Source organism: Neophocaena asiaeorientalis, unplaced genomic scaffold (genome assembly GCF_003031525.2).
Source record: "Neophocaena asiaeorientalis asiaeorientalis breed wild unplaced genomic scaffold, Neophocaena_asiaeorientalis_V1.1 scaffold5, whole genome shotgun sequence".
NCBI lineage: Eukaryota > Metazoa > Chordata > Mammalia > Artiodactyla > Phocoenidae > Neophocaena > Neophocaena asiaeorientalis.
Window position 1 is genome coordinate 5,615,135 of NW_020174698.1, and position 22,095 is coordinate 5,637,229.

At 39.2% G+C, this 22,095-nt stretch overlaps 1 protein-coding gene across 2 annotated transcripts in view; it reads right to left on the reverse strand.

Moving 5' to 3' along the window:
- AKAP7 (A-kinase anchoring protein 7) overlaps positions 1–22,095 on the reverse strand; it is a 133,593-nt gene that overhangs the window by 91,006 nt on the left and 20,492 nt on the right. Inside the window, exons 3-5 of one of the 2 annotated variants that reach the window (XM_024759076.1) lie at positions 17,633–17,769; positions 15,023–15,253; positions 7,007–7,167 (exon numbers count right to left, since the gene is read on the reverse strand). In XM_024759076.1, the coding sequence (XP_024614844.1) occupies positions 7,007–7,167; positions 15,023–15,253; positions 17,633–17,769 (529 nt within the window). The remainder of the gene's footprint in view (positions 1–7,006; positions 7,168–15,022; positions 15,254–17,632; positions 17,770–22,095) is intronic. The other variant, XM_024759075.1, reaches the window with a different exon arrangement.

Below are 22,095 nucleotides of genomic sequence, written 5' to 3' on the forward strand. Positions count from 1 at the left end.
CTTAGCTCTATGAGCTGTTGTGTACTGCTTGGAAAGCAGAAGGTGATTTTTATTCTGGAAAAACAGGATCACTCAAGGTCAAGGTAGTAAGCTGAGACACAGTCTTGGCTGCTGTATACCAGCTCCCTCAAGCGGCTACCACCATAAACCTACATGAACACAGTGCGCAAAAATGGGCGTGGTCTCTTTTTGTTTCTATTTTCATTACACTAGGAGGTGGATCGAAAAAGATCTTGCTGTGATTTATGTCAGAGAGTGTTCTTCCTATGTTTTCCTCTAAGAGTTTCATAGTGTCCAGTCTTACATTTAGGTCTCTAATCCATTTCGAGTTTATTTTTGTGTATGGTGTTAGGGAGTGTTCTAATTTCATTCTTTTATATGTAGCTATCCAGTTTTCCCAGCAGCACTTATTGAAGAGACTGTCTTTTCTCCATTGTATATTCTTGCCTCCTTTATCAAAGATAAGGTGACCATATGTGTGTGGGTTTAGCTCTGGGCTTTCAATCCTGTTCCATTGATCTATATTTCTGTTTTTGTGCCAGTACCATACTGTCTTGATTACTGTAGCTTTGTAGCACAGTCTGAAGTCAGGGAGCCTGATTCCTCCAGCTCCTTTTTTCCTTCTCAAGATTGCTTTGGCTATTCGTGGTCTTTTGTGTTTCCATATAATAGCCAGGAAACGGAAGCAACCTAAATGTCCACTGACAGAGGAAGGAATAAAGAAGATGTGGGGGCTTCCCTGGTGGCACAGTGGTTGAGAGTCTGCCTGCCGATGTAGGGGACACAGGTTCGTTCTCCAGTCCAGGAAGATACCACATGCCACGAAGCGGCTGGGCCCATGAGCCACGGCCGCTGAGCCTGCGCATCCAGAGCCTGTGCTCCGCAACAGGAGAGGCCACAACAGTGAGAGGCCCATGTACCGCAAGAAAAAAAAAAGAAGATGTGGTACATTTATACAATGGAATATTATTCAGTCATAAAAAAGGGTGAAATAATTCCATTTACAGCAACATGCATGGACCTAGAGATTGTCATACTGAGTGAAGTCAGACAAAGAAAGACAAATACCATATGATATCACTTATATGTGGAACCTAAAAAAATGGTACAAATGAACTTACTTACAAAACAGAAATGGAGTCACAGATTTAGAAAACAAACTTATTGTTACCAAGTGGGAAAGAGGTGGGGAGGGATAAATTGGGAGATTGGGATTGACATATACACACTACTATATATAAAATAGATAACTAATCTTTACAAAGGCTGCAAATGAACTTATCTACAAAACAAATAGAGTTACAGATGTAGAAAATAAACTTACAGTTACGGGGTGGGGGAGGGATAAACTGGAAGACTAGGATTCACACATACACACTACTATGTATAAAACAGATAACTAATACCTACTGTATAGCACAGGGAACTCTACTCAATACTTTGTAATGGCCTATATGGGAAACGAACCTAAAAAAGAGTGGATATATGTATATCAGGTTCATTTTGCTGTACACCTAAAACTAACACAACATTGTAAATCAACTATATCCCAATAAAAATTATTAAAGAAAAAAAAAGATGGGCGTGGTCTCTTCAGTCCACAGGCATCTACCAAAAATAACAGTTACTAACTCATCAATTCAGACTATTAGTTCAAAATGCGTAATAATTTTCTTCAATATTACACATTAATTCTAAATTACTCTTTACCCTGTAAATTTTCAATGAGTTCAAATATTTGTATCTAAAATTCAGTCCTTTTTTTGTAACAACTGTGAAATATTTTAAGAATTTGTTTCTTTTAACTTGAAAATTGAAAAACTCTATGAAAATTAGGTAAATCAGACTATTCATGAACTATAATTTTCAACTATTTTTCAAGTTAGTTTCACTTCATAACATATACTTAAACTTAACTTCTTTATCAACACTTTAATAATTAAAGTTATGTTCTTTAAAAATTTTTCCTGGGCTGCTGCCGGTTCCGCCGCGCTCCAGGTATCTTTTTCTGAATGCAAGCTGCCTCATCGTATGTTTCAAGGATGGCTCCTCCTATCATTGTAAAATGGGGTAGACAGGAATATTCAGTGACCACACTTTCAGAAGATGATACTGTGCTAGATCTCAATTTCTCAAGACCCTTACGGGAGTGTTACCAAAATGTCAGAAGTTACTTTGACTCAAAGTTAAAGGCAAACCTGCAGAAAATTATGTTAAGCTTGGAGCTCTCAAACTGAAACCAAATACTAAAATCATAATGATGGGAACTCATGAGGAGAGCTTGGAAGATGCCTCAGGTCCACCTCCTGACAATGATGATGTTGTTAACGACTCTGATATTGAAGATAAAGTAGTTGAAGCAGAAAATAGGGAGGAAAACCTACTGAAAATTTCCCACGGCGTAAAAGAGTACAAAGTGGAAATTTTCAATCCTCCCAGGGAAGGGAAAAAACCTTTGGTACTAGGTGTTGATTATATATTATTTGACCATAGTCTCTTGTGCAGATACTGGGATAGAATTAATGTGGCCATATCTTCATGAATTCCTAACATCTGCGTATGAGGATTATGACATTGTTATCTGATCTGAAGTGGATTGAAGCTAAAATGAAAGAGCTGGGAGTGAGTACAAATGCAAATTACAAGATTATCTTCATGTTGGACAGTGCTGCTATGGTAACAGGAGAGGATTAATAGATGTAAAGCCTCTTGGTGTTATATGGGGAAAGTTTTCAGAGTTTTACAGCAAAAAAACCCATCATGTTTGATGACATAGGAAGAAATTTTCTAATGAACCTACAGAATGGACTAAAGCTAAGAACTTTTATGAAAGCACACCTAAATCGCGATAAAGACAAAGAACTTTTAAAATTAACCCAGTACCTCAAGGAAATAGCAAAGTTAGATGACTTTTTGGACCTAAATCACAAATACTGGGAAAGGCATCTCTCAAAGAAGCAAGGACAGCAGTTACAAGCTATACTGGCAGTTACTGAAGATGCCTGAGATCCATGAATTTCTTTTCGCTTTTATGCTAAAGATCATTATGATAGTGCTGGACATTGCAGTAAATACCAGACTGCTTATACTTGGTCTTCCAGTTTTCTGTAAATTTAATTTTATATTTTTTGAAGATCACAGCGATATGCAAAAAAAAAAAAGAAAACCTTTTTCCCCCTGTATGAATATACTGTAACTCCTGAAAAACATTTTCTCCAGCATAGAGTACTGAGTTTTTTTCCACACACACACACACACACACACACACACACACAAAAAGTGGACAAAAACGTATACTTAACAATGTAATTTTGTGACTTTGGAAACAAGTATGTCTTGTGTTTTTGTCTCACTGTGTTTTTATCTAAGCCCAAACCCAATCTGAAAATACTATTTTTAAAACCAAAATAAGAAAAGTTTTTAGTAAGAAACCTAGTTTGGTATGCTTAAAACCACTGAGAGTTTTTCTTATTCCTTTGTCATAAACACAATTTCTCTTATTACTTCACTACTTAACATCTCTAAATTCTGAGCTGTCTCAGTTTGGTGTGTATGTGTGTCAGTGTTCTTTAAGCAAAACTGGAAAATGTCTGCTCTGATAGATATGTCATAGTGTGACAAACAGGAAACATGAGAATGAGGAATGAAACTAAGGAACAAGAGTGTGTTTCTTTGTGCTAGCCAAGTAGAAGCACTCCTGCCTAAAACCACTGTCCTAAAAGCAGTTAAAGGCAGTACATTTTGAAATGGGACGTATCACTGGTTCAGCCCTAAAAAGCATGAACAAAAAGTTTTTGTCCTGTTCCAGCTCTGTCTTCTCTAAGTGCAAACACTGTGTTGCAGTGAAAATATCTAGCCATAAGATTAAAAAGAAAAATTTATAAAGTGGACAAAAACGTATACTTAACAATGTCATTTTGTGACTTTGGAAACAAGTATGTCTTGTGTTTTTGTCTCACTGTGTTTTTATCTAAGCCCAAACCCAATCTGAAAATACTATTTTTAAAACCAAAATAAGAAAAGTTTTTAGTAAGAAACCTAGTTTGGTATGCTTAAAACCACTGAGAGTTTTTCTTATTCCTTTGTCATAAACACAATTTCTCTTATTACTTCACTACTTAACATCTCTAAATTCTGAGCTGTCTCAGTTTGGTGTGTATGTGTGTCAGTGTTCTTTAAGCAAAACTGGAAAATGTCTGCTCTGATAGATATGTCATAGTGTGACAAACAGGAAACATGAGAATGAGGAATGAAACTAAGGAACAAGAGTGTGTTTCTTTGTGCTAGCCAAGTAGAAGCACTCCTGCCTAAAACCACTGTCCTAAAAGCAGTTAAAGGCAGTACATTTTGAAATGGGACGTATCACTGGTTCAGCCCTAAAAAGCATGAACAAAAAGTTTTTGTCCTGTTCCAGCTCTGTCTTCTCTAAGTGCAAACACTGTGTTGCAGTGAAAATATCTAGCCATAAGATTAAAAAGAAAAATTTATTTGCAATGCTTATGCCTGTAGATATGTAATATGACCACTGTTTTGTGTTGACAGTATTGCTTTATACAGTTTTCTATCTGAAAGGAATCTGATTCTTTCAAATAAATACGGTACGTATTGTTCTTATGGGGACTATTTCAGTGATGTAAACAATAAATTCCTTTCCTTAAAAAAAAAATTTCCTTCTTTCGATTAAGTCAACTAGCTCTGCCTCCTTTATGTTGAACAAATAAGAGTTTAATATTCTTGTATAAGCATACACATATACATAGTTTATAACAATGATCTAAGAAATGTATTACCCTGGTCAATGGAATATATTCTTCTGAAAGTTGTAATATATTTAAAAAGTTTATAAAATATGACACAAAAACAAATGACATTATTTTACTGATCCTGTTGGACTAAAGCAATACTAATCCTGAGGAATTCTTTTAAAAATAAATCTAATGAAGTAAAATATTAACAAAAATTCCATGTATTGAACATCTGGACTATCTGAACTCTACACAAATTGAGGCTCAACTAAACTTCACTGAAATTTTCCATATACATATTCAAATATTTAGATTTCTTATAAAACTGCATAAAAACTATAATCCAGGGAATTCCCTGGCGGTCCAGTGGTTAGGACTCCGTGCTTCCACTGCAGGGGGCACGGGTTCGATCCCTGGTGGGGAACTAAGATCCCACACGCTGCAGGACGCAGCTAAAAAAAATTAAAAACTAAAAAACGTAATCCAAAACAATACACACACAAAATTAAAAGCAAGTGATTATATGAGTAGACAGAGTGCCATTCTATTTTCCATTTCTTGTAATGTTTGTTTAAACATTTAGAAAAGAATATATATTTTTAAGAAACAGTCTCTGGCATCTAGAAAGGAATTACAGGGGCAGTGGCCTTTTCTAAAATGACAAACCAACACCCTTGAGCTCAGAGTCATGCTAAAGCTGGTGAGATTTCACATTCCTCACCACACAATGGCTCTTTCATCAATACTGGGAACTGCCTTTGTGAGAATATTGCTAAGAATGGATGGAATTCTCAATGTTGCAAGCACCCATTGAATTATTTAAAAGAACAATGAATGAATGACTAATTAGAAATGTTTCTTGAGCTCAGACATATTTATATTACAAAAGGAAAGACCTGAATCTAGCATTTTCTCCAGAGCATTTCAGGATGAACAGATTAAGTCTGTTAACTGAAGGCATGGGTTCCCAAATGCTTTGCCATCAAAACTGTTAGAGTTGCCTTCTCCTAGGCCAACTAATGATTTTAAATCCTACTTGACTCATGACTATTGTTTAATTGCTTGCTTGTTTGTTGTTTATACATACTTTGCTCCACAAAAGAAAAACTTAACCAACAATGAAATGAAATCTGATCCTCATGCCTCCCTCACCCCTAAAGAGGTGCATTTTTGAATGGGCAACTAAAAACTGCATAAAGACAATATATTAAGTTTTTTAAAAAGTATGTCTCAAAAGATCTCATACAATATGATATCCTTTTTATAAGATTAAAACCAATTAAAAATACATATACTTGGGAAGAATACAAGGAAATAAACCCTGACCTCAGGATGATGATTAGCTTAAAATGAAGGAAGGCCAAAGGATAGATTAATGAAAAGGACAATATGGTTAGTTTACTACCAAGGTCCTAGCTTTTGTTTTGGGTGGTGGATTCCCAGATGATTATGATATTATTTTAAGACAGATAAACAGATAGATAAAAATAAACCCAGCATGGAGCAATGATGAGACTGTGTTATGAATCAAGGATTATTGAACCTGAAATGAGATGACATGAAACGATCTGGCACAATATGAGAGGAAATGAAAATTAAAATTGTTTCATTAACAATTGTTTTACTAACACCCAAACTATGATCTCTGGATCATCTTTAAAAAGCACTCATCCCGGTTTTATAATTTTCTGCTTCTATTTCCCTGACATTTTCAATTGTGCTGCACAAAGCAATGTGTTCTCCAATGGATGTGAGACCTTCTACCACCACCAATGGACTTTCTGCTCATAGAGCAGTACCTAAACAGGAAGGTAAAAAGGTAGCACAGAGAAAAATGCTGCTGATTCATCTACTGATTCTCCGGAATGGAACTGACAATGCCCACAAGCCTCCAAATAGGCAATTGGTGATTCTTATTAATTCATTCAATACTTACGAAATGCCAACTACATGTCAAATGTCATGATAAGCGTTGGATCCTTCACACTTATGATTAGGACAGTCCTAACAAATACTTGATCCAGTCCATCATCTTCCAGAATCAACATATTCCTCAGGTCAAAGAATCAAGATAACTCTTCCCACCCTTTATTTGGCTACTTCCCTATACAAACAAATGCTGAAGCAGCTCACTTATAAAGTGAGGTTACACTGGCTCCCCAAAATTAAAAGATGTCAAATCTCTATTATAAGACTTGGGAGAAAAAAATTGCTTCTTCAACAGATGAGATTTCATGTAAGTATATCACTGTTTGTTTTACCTGCTATCTCCAAAAGTGGGTTTATGTGATCTCCTTCTGCCAGCTTCACAAATCCAACCTGATTTCTGAAAGTGTCAACCCCTTCAAAGGGCAAAGTCAAAGTTTTTCCTTGGAGGATTTCTTCCACAAATGGTTTTAATTCCAAAAGAGCATCAATACCACTGGTAAGAAATAATATATTTTTCAGTAACATATTAATAAAATATACAAAACCAAATGAGAAACAGTTTTAGAAAGATAAATTAATTTTTATACTTGTACTAATTACTTTAATGCTCAAAATACCTTCAAAATCTAATCCATATGATCAAAATAAAACTAATATTAATTTTTAACAAAATCTGTAGAAGTGAATTAATCTTTACCTAATTATAATTTATTTTATATTAAAGACACAAAAGAAGATATAGTTCACCAAAAGGTTTTTAACCAAGGAAATACTGCATGGACAACTAAAAAAGAATATTACTGACAGTATATTGCAGAAAAACCTAATACCTCCAAAACATTATATTAGATTATGTGAAAGTTCTAGATTCTTGTTAAAAGTACTAATACTTATATAGTATTTACTATTTGTGAGGTACTCTACTAAAATTTAAAATACGTTATCTCTTTAAAATATAATCGTCTCCACAATAAGATAATTTATTATACTTGGGTTCAACCAAAGTGCAATTTACATTTACCAACTACAGCTACGTAAGTTTGTTGTATCTGTTTAGCCTCTACGGGCTAAATAGCCTCTAAGGGCTATTCTGTGTTTCAAATGCATTATTTTTCTTTCTAAAAATAAATGTTTACTATATTAGTGAATTAGACATTATACAGTTTGGAATATTTTGAAAATTAAGATCAATTATTTCCATAGTAAGAGGAGTTTGGTATAGGTACTTTATTATGAGAAAAAAAATAAAATCTCACTAGAGGGCAGCAAATACTCAAAAAAGAAATAAGGACATCATTACATTATGGAGAGGGGTTTAAAACACCCTTCTGGTGAACCACCATTAATTTAAATTATCTTGATCAGCAATTTGTTCACCAGTAGTAATTATGTCAAATATGTGAAAATAAATTTAGGAATTTTTCTAGATCGTTCATATTTCTAAATTAGTATTCGTATTATAAAATTTTTAACTGATTTTCATCCATAGCTCCCATACTGAGCCTTGTTTCTCTGTCAAAACAATACATAATGCTTAAAAACAGCTTTAGAAATGTCAGCATTTCTCGTTGTACCTCTAAATCCACATCCAAAATCCAATCTTGCCTACCTGTATTTATGTTCATCCAAAAAGACACACTTCTGCTATAATACTGTCCTTCACCACACACTGAGTCAAAAGCATGTGAAAACAGATCAGCCACTTCCGGCTCATCTACCGTAAATGAGGGGAATTCAATACACTCATTTTAAATGTAAATCTATATGAAAGTAGGCCACCCTAAAGGTCAGGATTTTTCAGAGACAGTGAATTCTATACCCCATTTTTCTTTAAAGAAATATAGACGATCTAAATTCAGTCCAGTTTTTCAGTTCTTCAGTATCATAAATCAATAAATTTGTCCTAATGAGATGTCACTGGTCACAGAGTGAAAGGAGTCATACTGTCTATTGATAAATATCACTAACTTTCAAATTCTTTTAAATAGAATATCTTTTCAATAACGGTTTATGGAAAGACTTCTTTATGGTAAAATGAATAGAGTACAGGCACGTAGGAAACAATTCTGAAACTAGAGTTCAGACCCAAAGGTTGTACTTAAAACTAAAGTAGGGCAGCGTCTTTGCAAATCAGCATCTGGGCTAACATATTTCTATTCTTTCTTCTGCACTGTGAGGACACAAAGGGTGATACCTACCTGAAGAAATTCATTATTAAAAAATAAATGTTTCTGGGCTTCCCTGGTGGCACAGTGGTTAAGAGTCCGCCTGCAGATGCAGGGGACATGGGTTCGTGCCCGGTTCGGGAAGATCCCACATGCCGCGGAGCGGCTGGGCCTGTGAGCCATGGCCGCTGAGCCTGCGCATCTGGAGCCTGTGTTCCGCAATGGGAGAGGCCACAACAGTGAGAGGCCCGATTACGGCAAAAAAATAATTAAAAAATATATATGTAAAAAAAAATAAAGTTTTTGCACACTCCATATCCAATCCATTAATCAATACACCTAAAATATGATACTAGACTTAGTAAAGTAAGAATACAGAACAAGAAACCAACAATGTGTCTCTAGCATATTATACTGTATAGGATGAAAGGTAAAATTTAAAAATTAGGGACTTAGAAAATCCTTCATATAAACAATGTCTTACCAGGAAATCCAATCAGTTTCACTCTCACTATACAGCTACCCAAAATGAAGCCACACCTTGAATCTCATCATCACCTAAAAGTTGATACTTCTGCCACAAACACTTCCCTGGTTCCCCAAACCAGAAGCAAATCTTCTCTCCTTTGCAATTCCATTAATACTTTACACCAACTGAAACATACCACTTTTTACATTTATCTATTACAGTTACTTGGGTCCGTATGACCTAGTCAACTACCTGGTATAATCCATGACTACAAGATCCATTCATGGTTCATCTTTATTTTTGCCAAAGCACTTAGCTCAGTACCTAACACATGGTTGGAAATTAATGTTGGTCGAACTGTAAAATACTATCTTGTCTATACAGCAAACTTCAACTATTACTTAGATCTTTCGTTACAACTTAGTCAAGAATAATTGCTAAATTGCAAATATCTGGTCATCATTTTCCAGTAGAACTGTGACTCCCAGTATCATAAAGTAGCATAAGAATGTCACTTTAATCCTTCAAACACAAAGTAGACTTGCTAAATATTTAATTTTTTACACAAAACTGAAATTTGCAAACAGACATTATAAAACATGGCGCTGAATGACTCAGACTGTCACTGTGCTCTGTACTGTAACTCTTTAACAAGTGATGCCACAATTAAGGGCAACACAATGCTTCCTAGTTCAGGACTGTCCCATGTACTGCAGGTGATTTAGTAACACTGAGACCTGCCCATAAATGCCCACGGCACTCCTCAGTAATTGTGACAACCAAAAATACCCCCCAAAATATTTCTAAAAGTCTCCTAGAGGAACTTTCAAGATGGCAGAGGAGTAAGACGTGGAGATCACCTTCCTCCCCACAAATACATCAAAAATACATCTACATGTGGAACAACTCCTACAGAACACCTACTGAACTCTGACAGAAGACCTCAGACTTCCCAGAAGGCAAGAAACTCCCCATGTACCTGGGTAGGGCAAAAGAAAAAAGAAAAAACAGAGACAAAAGAATAGGGACAGGACCTGCACCTCTGGGAGGGAGCCGTGAAGGAGGAAAACTTTCCACACACTAGGAAGCCCCTTCACGGACGGAGACTGTGGGTGGCAGAGGGGGGAAACTTCAGAGCCACAGAAGAGAGCGCAGCCACAGGGGTGCAGAGGGCAAAGCGGAGAGATTCCCGCACAGAGGATTGGTGCCGACCAGCATTCACCAACCCGAGAGTCTTGTCTGATCACCCGCCGGAGCGGGCGGGGGCTGGGAGCTGAGGCTCGGGCTTCGGAGGTCGGATCCCAGGGAGAGGACTGGGCTTGGCTGCATGAACACAGCCTGAAGGGGGGGCTAGTGCGCCACAGCTAGCCGGGAGGGAGTCTGGCGCTGCCAAAGAGGCAAGAGAACATTGTTTCGGGCTGCGTGAGGAGAGGGGATTCCTTCCCCATCTGCCCACAGAAGGCAGAGCACCACCTAAACGAGGTCCAGAGACAAGCACAAGCCGGACCCCAGAGACGGGCATGAAACGTTAATGCTGCTGCTGCAGCCACCAAAAATCCTGTGTGCAAGCACAGGTCACTCTCCACACTCCCCACTGGGAGCCTGTGCAGCCCACCACTGCCAGGGTCCCAGAGACCAGGGACAACTTCCCCGGGAGAACAAATGGCGCACCTCAGGCTGTTGCAACGTCACGATGGCCTCTACTGCCAGAGGCTCGCCCCGCATTCCAATTATAAATACTGTACCCCTCCCTCCCCCTGGCCTGAATGAGCTAGAGCCCCAATCAGCCACTGCTTTAACCCCATGCTGTATGGGTGGGAACAGATACCTGAGGGCTACCTACATGCAGAGGCGGGTCCAAATCCAAAGCTGAACCCCAGAAACTGTGCGAACAAAGAAGAGAAAGGGAAAGCTCTCCCAGCAGCCTCAGGAGCAGCGGATTAAATCTCCACAATCAACTTGATGTACCTGCATCTGTGGAATTCCTGAATAGACAATGAGTCATCCCAAAACTGAGGAGTTGGATATTGGGAGCAACTGTAGACATGGCGTGTGCTGTCTGCGACAGTTTTGTTTCTGATTTTTATGCTTATCTTAGTGTTTAGCGCTTGTTATCATTGGTGGATTTCTTTACTGGATTGGTTGCTCTCTTTTTCTTTTTACTATTATTATTTTTTTAATAACCTTTCTTTCTTTCCTCCCTTCCTTCCTTCCATCCTTCCTCCCTCCCTCCCTCCCTCCCTCTATCTCTCTCTCTCTCTTTCTTTCTCACTTTTCTTCTGAGCCATGTGGCTGACAGGGTCTTGGTACTCCGGGCTGGTGTCAGGCCCAAGCCTCCGAGGTGGAAGAGCTGAGTTCAGGACGTTGGTCCACCAGAGACCTCCCGGCTCCACGTAATATCACTCAGCGAGAGCTCTCCCAGAGATCTCCATCTCAACACTAAGACCCAGCTCCACCCAACAGCCGGCAAACTCCAGTGCCGGACACCCCAGGCCAAACAACCGGCAAGACAGGAACCCAACCCCACCCATTAGCAGAGAGGCTGGCTACAATCATATTAACTTTACAGATACCCCCAAACACACCACCAGATGTGGCCATGCCCACCAGAAAGACAATATCCAGCCCCACCCACTATAACACAGGCACCAGTCCCCTCCAACAGGAAGCCTACACAAGCCACTAAACAAGCCTCACCCACTGGGGGCAGACACCAAAAACAACAGGAACTACGAACCTGCAGCCTGCGAAAAGGAGACCCCAAACACAGTAAGTTAAGCAAAATGGGAAGACAGAAAAATATGCAGCAGGTGAAGGAACAAGGTAAAAACCCACCAGACCAAACAAATGAAGAGGAAATAGGCAGTCTACATGAAAAAGAATTCAGAATAACGATAGTAAAGATGATCCAAAATCTTGGAAATAGAATGGAGAAAATACAGGAAACATTTAACAAGGATCTAGAAAACTAAAGAGCAAACAAACAATGATGAAAAACACAATAAATGAAATTAAAAGTTCTCTAAAAGGAATCAATAGCAGAATAACTGAGGCAGAAGAACGGATAAGTGACCTGGAAGATAAAATAGTGGAAATAACTACTGCAGAGCAGAATAAAGAAAAATGAATGAAAAGAATTGAGGACAATCTCAGACACCTCGGGGACAATATTAAATGCACCAACATTTGAATTATAGGGGTCTCAGAAGAAGAAGACAAAAAGAAAGGGTCTGAGAAAATATATGAAGAGATTACAGTTGCAAACTTCCCTAACATGGGAAAGGAAATAGTCAATTAAGTCCAGGAAGCACAGAGAGTCTCATACAGCATAAATCCAAGGAGAAACATGCCAAGACACATAATCAAACTATCAAAAATTAAATACAAAGAAGAAATATTAAGGGCTTCCCTGGTGGCGCAGTGGTTGAGAGTCCGCCTGCTGATGCAGGGGACATGGGTTCGTGCCCCGGTCCGGGAAGATCCCACAATGCTAATAGCCATAAAAGGGGAAATTGACAGTAACACAATAAAAGTAGGGGACTTTAACACCCCACCTTCACCGACAGATCATCCAAAATGAAAAATAAATAAGGAAACAAAAGCTTTAAATGGCACATTAAACAAGATGGACTTAAATGATATTTATAGGACATTCCATCCCAAAACAACAGAATACACTTTATTCTTAAGTGCTCATGGAACCTTCTCCAGCATAGATCATATCTTGGGTCACAAATCAAGCCTTGGTAAATTTAAGAAAACTGAAATCGTTATCAAGTACCTTTTCCGACCACGAGGCTGAGACTAGATATCAATTACAGGAAAAAGTCTGTAAAAAACACAAACACATGGAGGCTAAACAATACACTACTAAATAACCAAGAGATCACAGAAGAAATCAAAAAATTCCTATAAACACATGACAGTGAAAACACAATGATCCAAAACCTATGGGATGCAGCAAAAGCAGTTCTAAGAGGGAAGTTTATAGCAATACAATCCTACCTCAAGAACAAGAAAAATCTCAAATAAACAACCTAACCTTACACCTAAAACAATTACAGAAAGAAGAACAACAACAAAAAAAGAAACCCAAAGTTAGCAGAAGGAAAGAAATCACAAAGATCAGATCAGCTATAAACGAAAAAGAAATGAAGGAAACAATAGCAAAGATAAATAAAACTAAATGCTGGTTCTTTGAGAGGATAAACAAAATTGATAAACCATCAGCCAGACTCATCAAGGAAAAAGGGAGAAGACTCAAATCACAGAATAGGAAATGAAAAAGGAGAAGTAACAACTGACACTGCAAAAAAAAAAGAAGCATGTACCACAATGTTCACTGCAGCACTATTTACAATAGCCAGGACATGGAAGCAATCTACGTGCCCATCAACAGATGAATGGATAAAGAACATGTGGCACACATATGCAATGGAATATTACTCAGCCATAAAAAGAAATGAAATTGAGTTATTTGTAGTGAGGTGGATGGACCTAGAGACTGTCATACAGAGTGAAGTCAGAAAGAGCAAAACAAATACCGTACGCTAACACATATATGTGGAACCTAAAAAAAAAATGGTTCTGATGAACCTAGGGGCAGGACAGGAATAAAGACGCAGACATACAGAATGAACTTGAGGACACGGGGAAGGGGAAGGGGAAGCTGGGACAAAGTGACAGAGTAGCATGGACATATATACACTACCAAATGTAAAATAGATAGCCAGTCGGAAGCAGCTGCATCGCACAGGGAGATCAGCTCAGTGCTTTGTGACCACCTAGAGGGGTGGGATAGGGAGTGTGGGAGGGAGGTGCATGAGGGAGGGGATATGGGGATATATGTATACATATAGCTGATTCACTTTGTTATACAGCAGAAACACACACAACATTGTAAAGCAATTATACTCCAAAAGAGACGTTAAAAAAAAAGTCTCCTAGAGAAGGGAGTCCCACCTCCACTGAGAAATGTAAACATTATAATACATTGAGAACATACCCACCCCCTCACCCCAACCCGACTGCACACCACTTAACAGCATTTCTAGTCAGTTACGTGTCCATCAGTAGAGGCTACTGAGACACAGGAGGCCTTTTGTACTTCCAGCAGACTAATCTCTCCCGCCCTTCATGCATTCGTGCTCATCTTCTCCCTCCTGTCCCCATCCCACTCCTCTCCCTCTACCTCTGCATCTTTCACAATCACACTCTATGGAATAATAATAGAAAATTGATTAGTTCTGGCTTGTCTACTGACCCGCATTCGCTTAATTCCTAGGACTGCCAGTTTCCTCCAATGTATAAAAAAGGTGACATTTCTGTGCTGCCCGACTCAGAACACTTGTTAAGGAAATAAAATAAAATAACATTTGTTTGGGGAATCGTGGCTGAGGAGCAGAGACTGAAATATATATACATGCCATAGCCAAGACCCATTTCCAATAAGAGAGATAAACCCTAAACTTATCAATCAATGGTAACAGTCTTCTCTGGTTTAAAAAGGTCTCTTTGGGGTACAATTATTCAGTTAATTCAAACGTCCTTTCAAGACTGTTTTTCCCTTCCCAGGGAATCCAGCATACTCTTATAAGAGGACTGAAAAAGCTCTTTGATCTGCTTGCTGTTTGGGTCCTAAGAGATTCCTATTTCAGGGCGACTGGTCTGGTCATATCCCTGGGTGCCCTACACTCGTGTCCGTGAAAGCCCACCTGTTCTTTCTGAGTATTGCACTGACATGTGCTGCTGAAGCACAAGATCCCTGCTGGGGTCTCTGATCAAGAAACACGGATAGGGCTTCCCTGGTGGCGCAGTGGTTGAGAGTCTGCCTGCCGATGCAGGGGACACGGGTTCTTGCCCTGGTCCAGGAAGATCCCACATGCCGTGGAGCAGCTGGGCCCGTGAGCCATGGCCGCTGAGCCTGCGCGTCCGGAGCCTGTGCTCTGCAACGGGAGAGGCCACAACAGTGAGAGGCCCGTGTAACGCAAAAAAAAAAGAAACACGGATGTTCAGCAGTGTCGCTGTCCCCCATCCTGTGCCTTCTGATCCACCAATTCTCTCTGACCTTCCAAGTCTACCCACCAGGGCACAAAGAAATTTCTGGATCCATCTATATACCTTGATAGGCAACGGGGAATTGAAGGAACTACCTCAGGTGCAGGTGTTAGAAATCTCCCTCGACTCGGTAGCACATTCTTTCAGCATTACTGAACAGGAACTTCTCTAAAAAGTTGAGCTTTTCCCAGCTACACCCTGAGAACCCCAAACCAAGGTGAGTGTCTCTATCACTCCCAGTTCTCTGCTCCAACACTGGCTGGAACAGTCAACCCCAAAAGGGGAGCCAGGATGTGTCTGGCTTCGTGCCTCTTCCTCTGATTTGCTCACTCCGCCCAGCACCAGAAGGCCTCTAGATTCCCTTCCCATCCTGGATGACAACCCTCCTCCCAGCTGGCTGTGGTTTCACTGACCACATGCAGTGCTTCTGAATTAATCATTGGTTCAGCATCTCTTACTTGCCATCCGTGAGACCAGCTCAGTACTTGCTCCTGCTCCTGCCATTTGTGTTGGTTAATTTTGTTCATCAACTGAGGCCATGATACCTGGTGTTTGGTCAAACGCCAGTCTAGATGTTGTTGTGAAGGAATTCTTTAAGATGTGATGAACATTTAAATCAGTAGACTCTGAGTAAAGCAGATCATCCCCCAGAACGTGGATGGGCTTCATCCAGTCAGTTGCAGGCCTTACGAGAAAAGACTGAGGTCCCCCAAGGAAGAAGGAATTCTTCCTCCAGGCCGCCTTTGGGCTCGAGCCTATACTGTCAACCCTCGCCTGGGTCTGCCGCTTGCCAGGCTGCCTTGCAGAGTGTGGACTTTAGCCCCCACGGTCATGTGAGCTAATTCCTTAAAAGAAATCTCTCTATATATAGCTACAGCTGTAGATACAGATATATCCATATATCTAGATATCCAAATGGATATCCATCCTATTGGTTCTGTTTCTCTGGGGAATCCTGACTAGTCCACCATTCTAACACACAGGGGACCACTCATTTTCTCTCAGGCTTTCATCGTGTGTCACATCTTCTCTGGCTTCTTTTCTTTTAGGAGCATCAGAGTATTTCTTTTTTCTTCTGATTGGCAAAGTGAACAGTGAAAATGAGTTAAGTAAAATCTTCTGGTCCCCTCTGTCACTGCAGCGTGCTCCAGACCTGCTCTTGGGTAGATCATGTTGAGAGATCAGAAGACTGATCCTTAAAGACATGCAGTTCTAACTATTTAAAAAGACATCACGACCCGAATCATAATTTGACTGTATATTTTGAGTTACTAATTTATTGTTTTCTCCCTTCTATTTTTCTTTTTTGTCGCCCCCTTCCCAATCCAAGCCTTGCTCTTCATTCCCTCAGGAGACTATGTCAGGGGAGAAAACAGAAGTAACCTGTAACCTGTTAATTCTGGTTTTGGCTTTCCAAAGAGCTTATGCTTGAGCTTAATCCAGAGGGCTAAACAGGGGCTAACAGGGCAAGGGGTGCTCATACCGACAGACAAAGTATCCCAGAGAATTTGAGGAAGAGTAAGGTTTCTCCACTCCAGGCTGGAAAGCAGCAATCAATGACTAATACTCAACTTTTATGGGACAGCTCTGGGTTTGGAGGTTCAGGGTGTACAGGTACTCTAGGAATGAAGGAAGTAAAACTGAAATTGTCTGTTACTCTAGTAAATGACAGCTCGAATAGCTAATAATATCAAGTGCCTGCTATGTGCCAGGCCCTATACTAAGAGTTCTTACATGTATTAGTACTATTATTTTCTCCATTTATTTAAAAAGTAAATGATTTGCCCAAAATTGGGCAGCTGTTAAGATGTGGTTTGGCCACGGTTCCAGAATCTTTACCTGGAATCCTAACCTAAATGGTCAGACTCCAGAGTGCTTACATAATTAACATAGATAAAATAACTGCATAACCAATGCATCTGATAACAACAACAGTTTAAAAGTATAGATTAAGGGGAATTCCCTGGTGGTCCAGTGGTTAGGGCTCGGCTCTTCCATGCAGGGGGCACGGGTTCAATCCCTGGTCAGGGAACTAGGATCTTGCACACCATGCAGCAGCATAGCCCAAAAAAGTGTAGATCAGGAAGAATATTTATATGGCTAATTCTGTACACTGGCTTATTAACTGGAACAAATTATAAAAGAATACTTCTTAAAAAAAAAAGAATACTTCTTTAGAATTTCAATGCCTCTTTTGGTTCTGCTATGATTACTCACATTACAGTAATAACTTGGAAAACAATATTCCAGAAAGATGTATTACTCACATGTTTATTTCATCTTCATTTAATAACTGCATCACTAGCAGGGTAATATGAAAGGAACCATCACTGTTCATTGCTTTGGCCAGTCGCTGATCTTGTTGTATTATTGCATTTTGCAGGATCTTAATTTCCTTTGTAATCTAATCACACACAGACAAAACAGAGATTAGGTAAGCAAAATTTCCTTATGGTAACACTGAAATCGAGAAGAAAAATAACCAACATATGAAATGAGAATGATGTCAAGATCCTTCTGCCAAACAATGCTTAATTGTCTAACTATTCTCAAATATCCTGGAGAAATGACTTGGAAAGTTTAATAGGACGTTTAAGTTAAAAAAAAAAATCACACAATGCTTGTCCATTTTAAGAGCATCAAGCCCAACACCCTTCTTTTACAGACTGCGCCACTGGTTGAGTGGAAAAATTCTCAATGGCCATGTATCTTTTCAGAAATGTATCCTTGGAATATACAGTATGACTCACTATAATTATGATCTTTCCTAAAAATAAAAGTTTTATTCTTGCCACAGAAAGGTCAAACTGGCAGACAACATTCCATTTCTGTTGGCAGTAATATTTATTTGTCCCCAAGTGAATGTGTCTGAGAACCCATTCTTCATGGCCTTTAAGATTTTTTAGGACAGCAATAATTTCAACAGGAATGACAACTGTCATTTCCCCAGACATGTGAGGAGGGGCATCACCATGGAGAGAGAGCTGCAAACAAGTCTAAATGCGTATGTTAGAAAAACTGTACATTCCACCCCTAAGCAAAATCCCTGGTCCCTCATCAGCCTTCCCCTCTCAACCTAATGAGAACAAAGAAGAGGAATGGTGGCTTTTCCCTCCTCCATTTCCAGTTGGAGACAACTCTAGTCAACTTCTAAATGTGAGTGCACTGGAAAATAGTTTGAATATGGACTAGCAAACCAAGCAATCCCCAGAGAAAAGAGCGCACGTAGAAGCCCAGAGGCAGCAGAATTAGTGAGAAAAGGAAGAGAGAGGGGGTTGGCAACAGAAGCAGAGCCCTAAAAAGACAGCAGAGATAAGAAACAACTGAATCGTGAGCACAGCAGGCTGTTCTGATAGAAGCTGTTTCATCCTGAACAACGTTCCCATTATCTGCAGAATGCAATTGGGCAAATCATGAGATACTATCCTGGGATCTGACTTCTCACGTATCTTTACAATAAATCCACATCACCCAAAATAACCTCAGCGTTTCTCTATTCCTTGCAACCTGGAGGACAGTAAAATGGGAAACAGTGTTTTCCTGGTAGGAAGTTATGCAGTAACACCTAACACAAGATTTCCCAAGGGAAGATGTCACTTCCACGACACCCAACAAAAGAATACTGACAGCCTAATAATTAAAATGCTCCTAAAGCAACAGTACACAAAGATCTTACAGAGTCAGCGTTTCCTCTACTTCTATATTGATAAAACTAAATTGTAAACTCCCCGAGGGCAACATCTATTTCTTCCACCCAGCCATCTCGCCACAGTGCCCTGTAATAAAAATAAACACAACATTGAGACCACAATGGTAACCACCCTTTCTTGTGTGGTCACTAGGTTCTAGGCACTAGAGTGAGCATTTTACATATATTAGTTCCCTGAAGCCTCCCGCCGATCCTGTGAGGTAAGATGTTGGTACTGTCTCCATTAAAATAAATTGAAACACAGAAGATTAAAAAAATCTTTTCAAGATCATATACCCAAAATAGCAAAGGAATTTGAGAAAAGGATAAATTACAATACATGAGAAAAGATGAGGGAAATACCTGGAGGAAAAGATCCAGGAGTGAGGAGAAGCGGCCAGAGAGCTGTGCAGGAAGAGGTACAAGTAATGTGTTTGTGCAAGAGGAGACAAGGAGAGGGGCAGACATGTGGGTAGTGACTCAAGACATGAAACATCAAGGGGAAAAAAGGGCATTTAAAGGAGATTCTGAGGAAGTCTTACTGGATCCTGTGTAATAGAGCACACAGGCCCTCTCATAAAAGCCTTTAGTATAAGTCTACACTACTCTGCGAGGATTTTACACATGAATTTTTGAGAGATTTTTCCAGGTGCAGTGAAGTGCTGAGATCAGCTTTCAGGAATGATGGAGCAGCTCAAGATGGTCCAGGTTCACGTGGGAACGGCCTGGCCAGTGCCGAGTAAATCACGCGAGTTCAAGAATATCAGACCTCAAAACAGTATAACTACATCTTCAAATCTTAGCTGGTACAAATGGTAATTCTGGCTTAACTGATCGTGAAAAAGTGGTTTAGGATGATAACTTTTCAACACAGAGTGATGCAAATTAAAGGTACTGGACTTGTATCAGAAATCCTGGATTTTAAGCCCAGGTCTGCCGCGGGTGGAACCCCATAGAGGTCACCTAGTCTCAGTGAGTCTTGGTTTCTTCAATTGTAAAGCACTGCCAAACTCACAGGGATGTGTTAAAGGTCACACAGACAAGCTACAGGAAAGCACTTTGCAAGCTCTGCACCATTTGCCTAATATAAGGTCTGCAACACTGCCACTATTATTAAAATCAGTGGTTCTCTACCCCAGGGGACATTTGTCAATGCCTGGAGACATTTTCATTGTCACACCTGGGGTTTGCCACTTGCACTTAGTGGTAGAGTATCTGCATTTTCATAAAAACTGAGTCTTCATTCTAAGCTCAAATACTAATTATATGTAAATTCAGGACAATGCTCAAAAATTTCCATCCATTTGTATATTCCGCATTTTAGTGCGATGTCCTACTATTTAGTGAAAAATAGTTTTAGACCATTCATATCTTTGAATTCTCCAGTAGCTTGTAAAATTGCAAATTAAAATTTGTAAAACACTTTGAAGACTATTTCTCTGAAGTCACACAGTACTTATAATGCAAAATAACCTTAATCTATGAAAATTCTAAAGATAATCTAATCAAGTAATGTATTTTTAACTATGCTTTGATGCTTCAGATCAATTTACATATTCCTTGATATCATCTTTTAAAAATTTTTTAATGCATTTTATTACTAATTATATTCTTAAAAGATAAAAAGAAAAAATGAAACTACTTCAGAGTCTTCTCTGTATGCCATTTTAAAAGGTACCAGTGTCAGGCTTCCCTGGTGGCACAGTGGTTAAGAATCTGCCTGCCAATGCAAAAGACATGGGTTCAAGCCATGGGGAAGATCCCACATGCCGCAGAACAACTAAGCCCGTCTGCCACAACTACTGAAGCCCACGTGCCTAGAGCCCGTGCTCTGCAACAAGAGAAGCCACCCAATAGAAGCCCGCGCACCACAACGAGTAGCCCTCGCTCGCCGCAACTAGAGAAAAGCCCCTGCACAGCAACAAAGACCCAACGCAGCCAAAAATAAATATAAATAAATAATTTTTTTTTAAGTACCAATGTCATTAAAGGCCAAAGGAAACTAATTTTTACAGTCCCTGTTTAAAATTCTACAAAGCCTTTAAAGCGTATCTGTCATCATAATCCCCAGCCACTGGCAGTATTGCACAATGCACATTTTTTATACCTAATATTGTAGAGCCATATTTAAGTAGAATATCAAAAGAAACTTTAAAAAATAAAAGCGTATTAAAATCTTAAATATTTCATTCATTGAGTAGTTTCTTTGTATTTAGAGAATAAAAACGGACACGAATCTGCTAAACCTCACCACTAAGCCATGTTCCACATGCCTAAAAATGACACAATAAGAAATCTCATTTTTCTATCTTTTAAGCTTTCTAGTTGATTCAAAGCATACATGAGCCCAAAGAAAAAGCCTTCAAGTTAGTTCATGAGGGAGAGTAGTTATAGTCTAGCACACAGAAGGAGAATGTCCTTGACCTCATCTTTTGACATTATTTCTGGATTTTTTCTAAGCTGTTAACATAAATTATTCCTAAATTTGCTGCCTCATTAAGATTTAACAGAATTATCCCAACAATCTGCTACCTAACTTTTCTTCAAAACTGCATATAAGTCATTTTTCTTGCTTGTTTACACAAAGGAAAAAACTTGAAAATTTAATGATACAGCAATAAGTAAAAATTTTAAAAACATCCTAAAATAGGAGAATTTTCTGTATTTTAACATACATGATGATATCAAGTATTTTCACAACTACATTTCCCAGAAAGGAACAGAATGCACAAATCATTTTTCATCTTTTCATAAGGCCAATAATTTTCACATTACAAAATGATGAAATACAGAATTAAATGTAGCAAATGCCTTTTAAAACCCCTAAAGAGGGCTTCCCTGGTGGCGCAGTGGTTGAGAGTCCGCCTGCCAATGCAGGAGACACGGGTTCGTGCCCTGGTCCAGGAAGATCCCACATGCCGCAGAGCGGCTGGGCATGTGAGCCATGGCCGCTGAGCCTGTGCGTCTGGAGCCACAAGAGTGAGAGGCCTGCGTACCGCAAAAAAAAAAAAAAAAAAAAAAAAACCCCCAAAAAGGAACAAA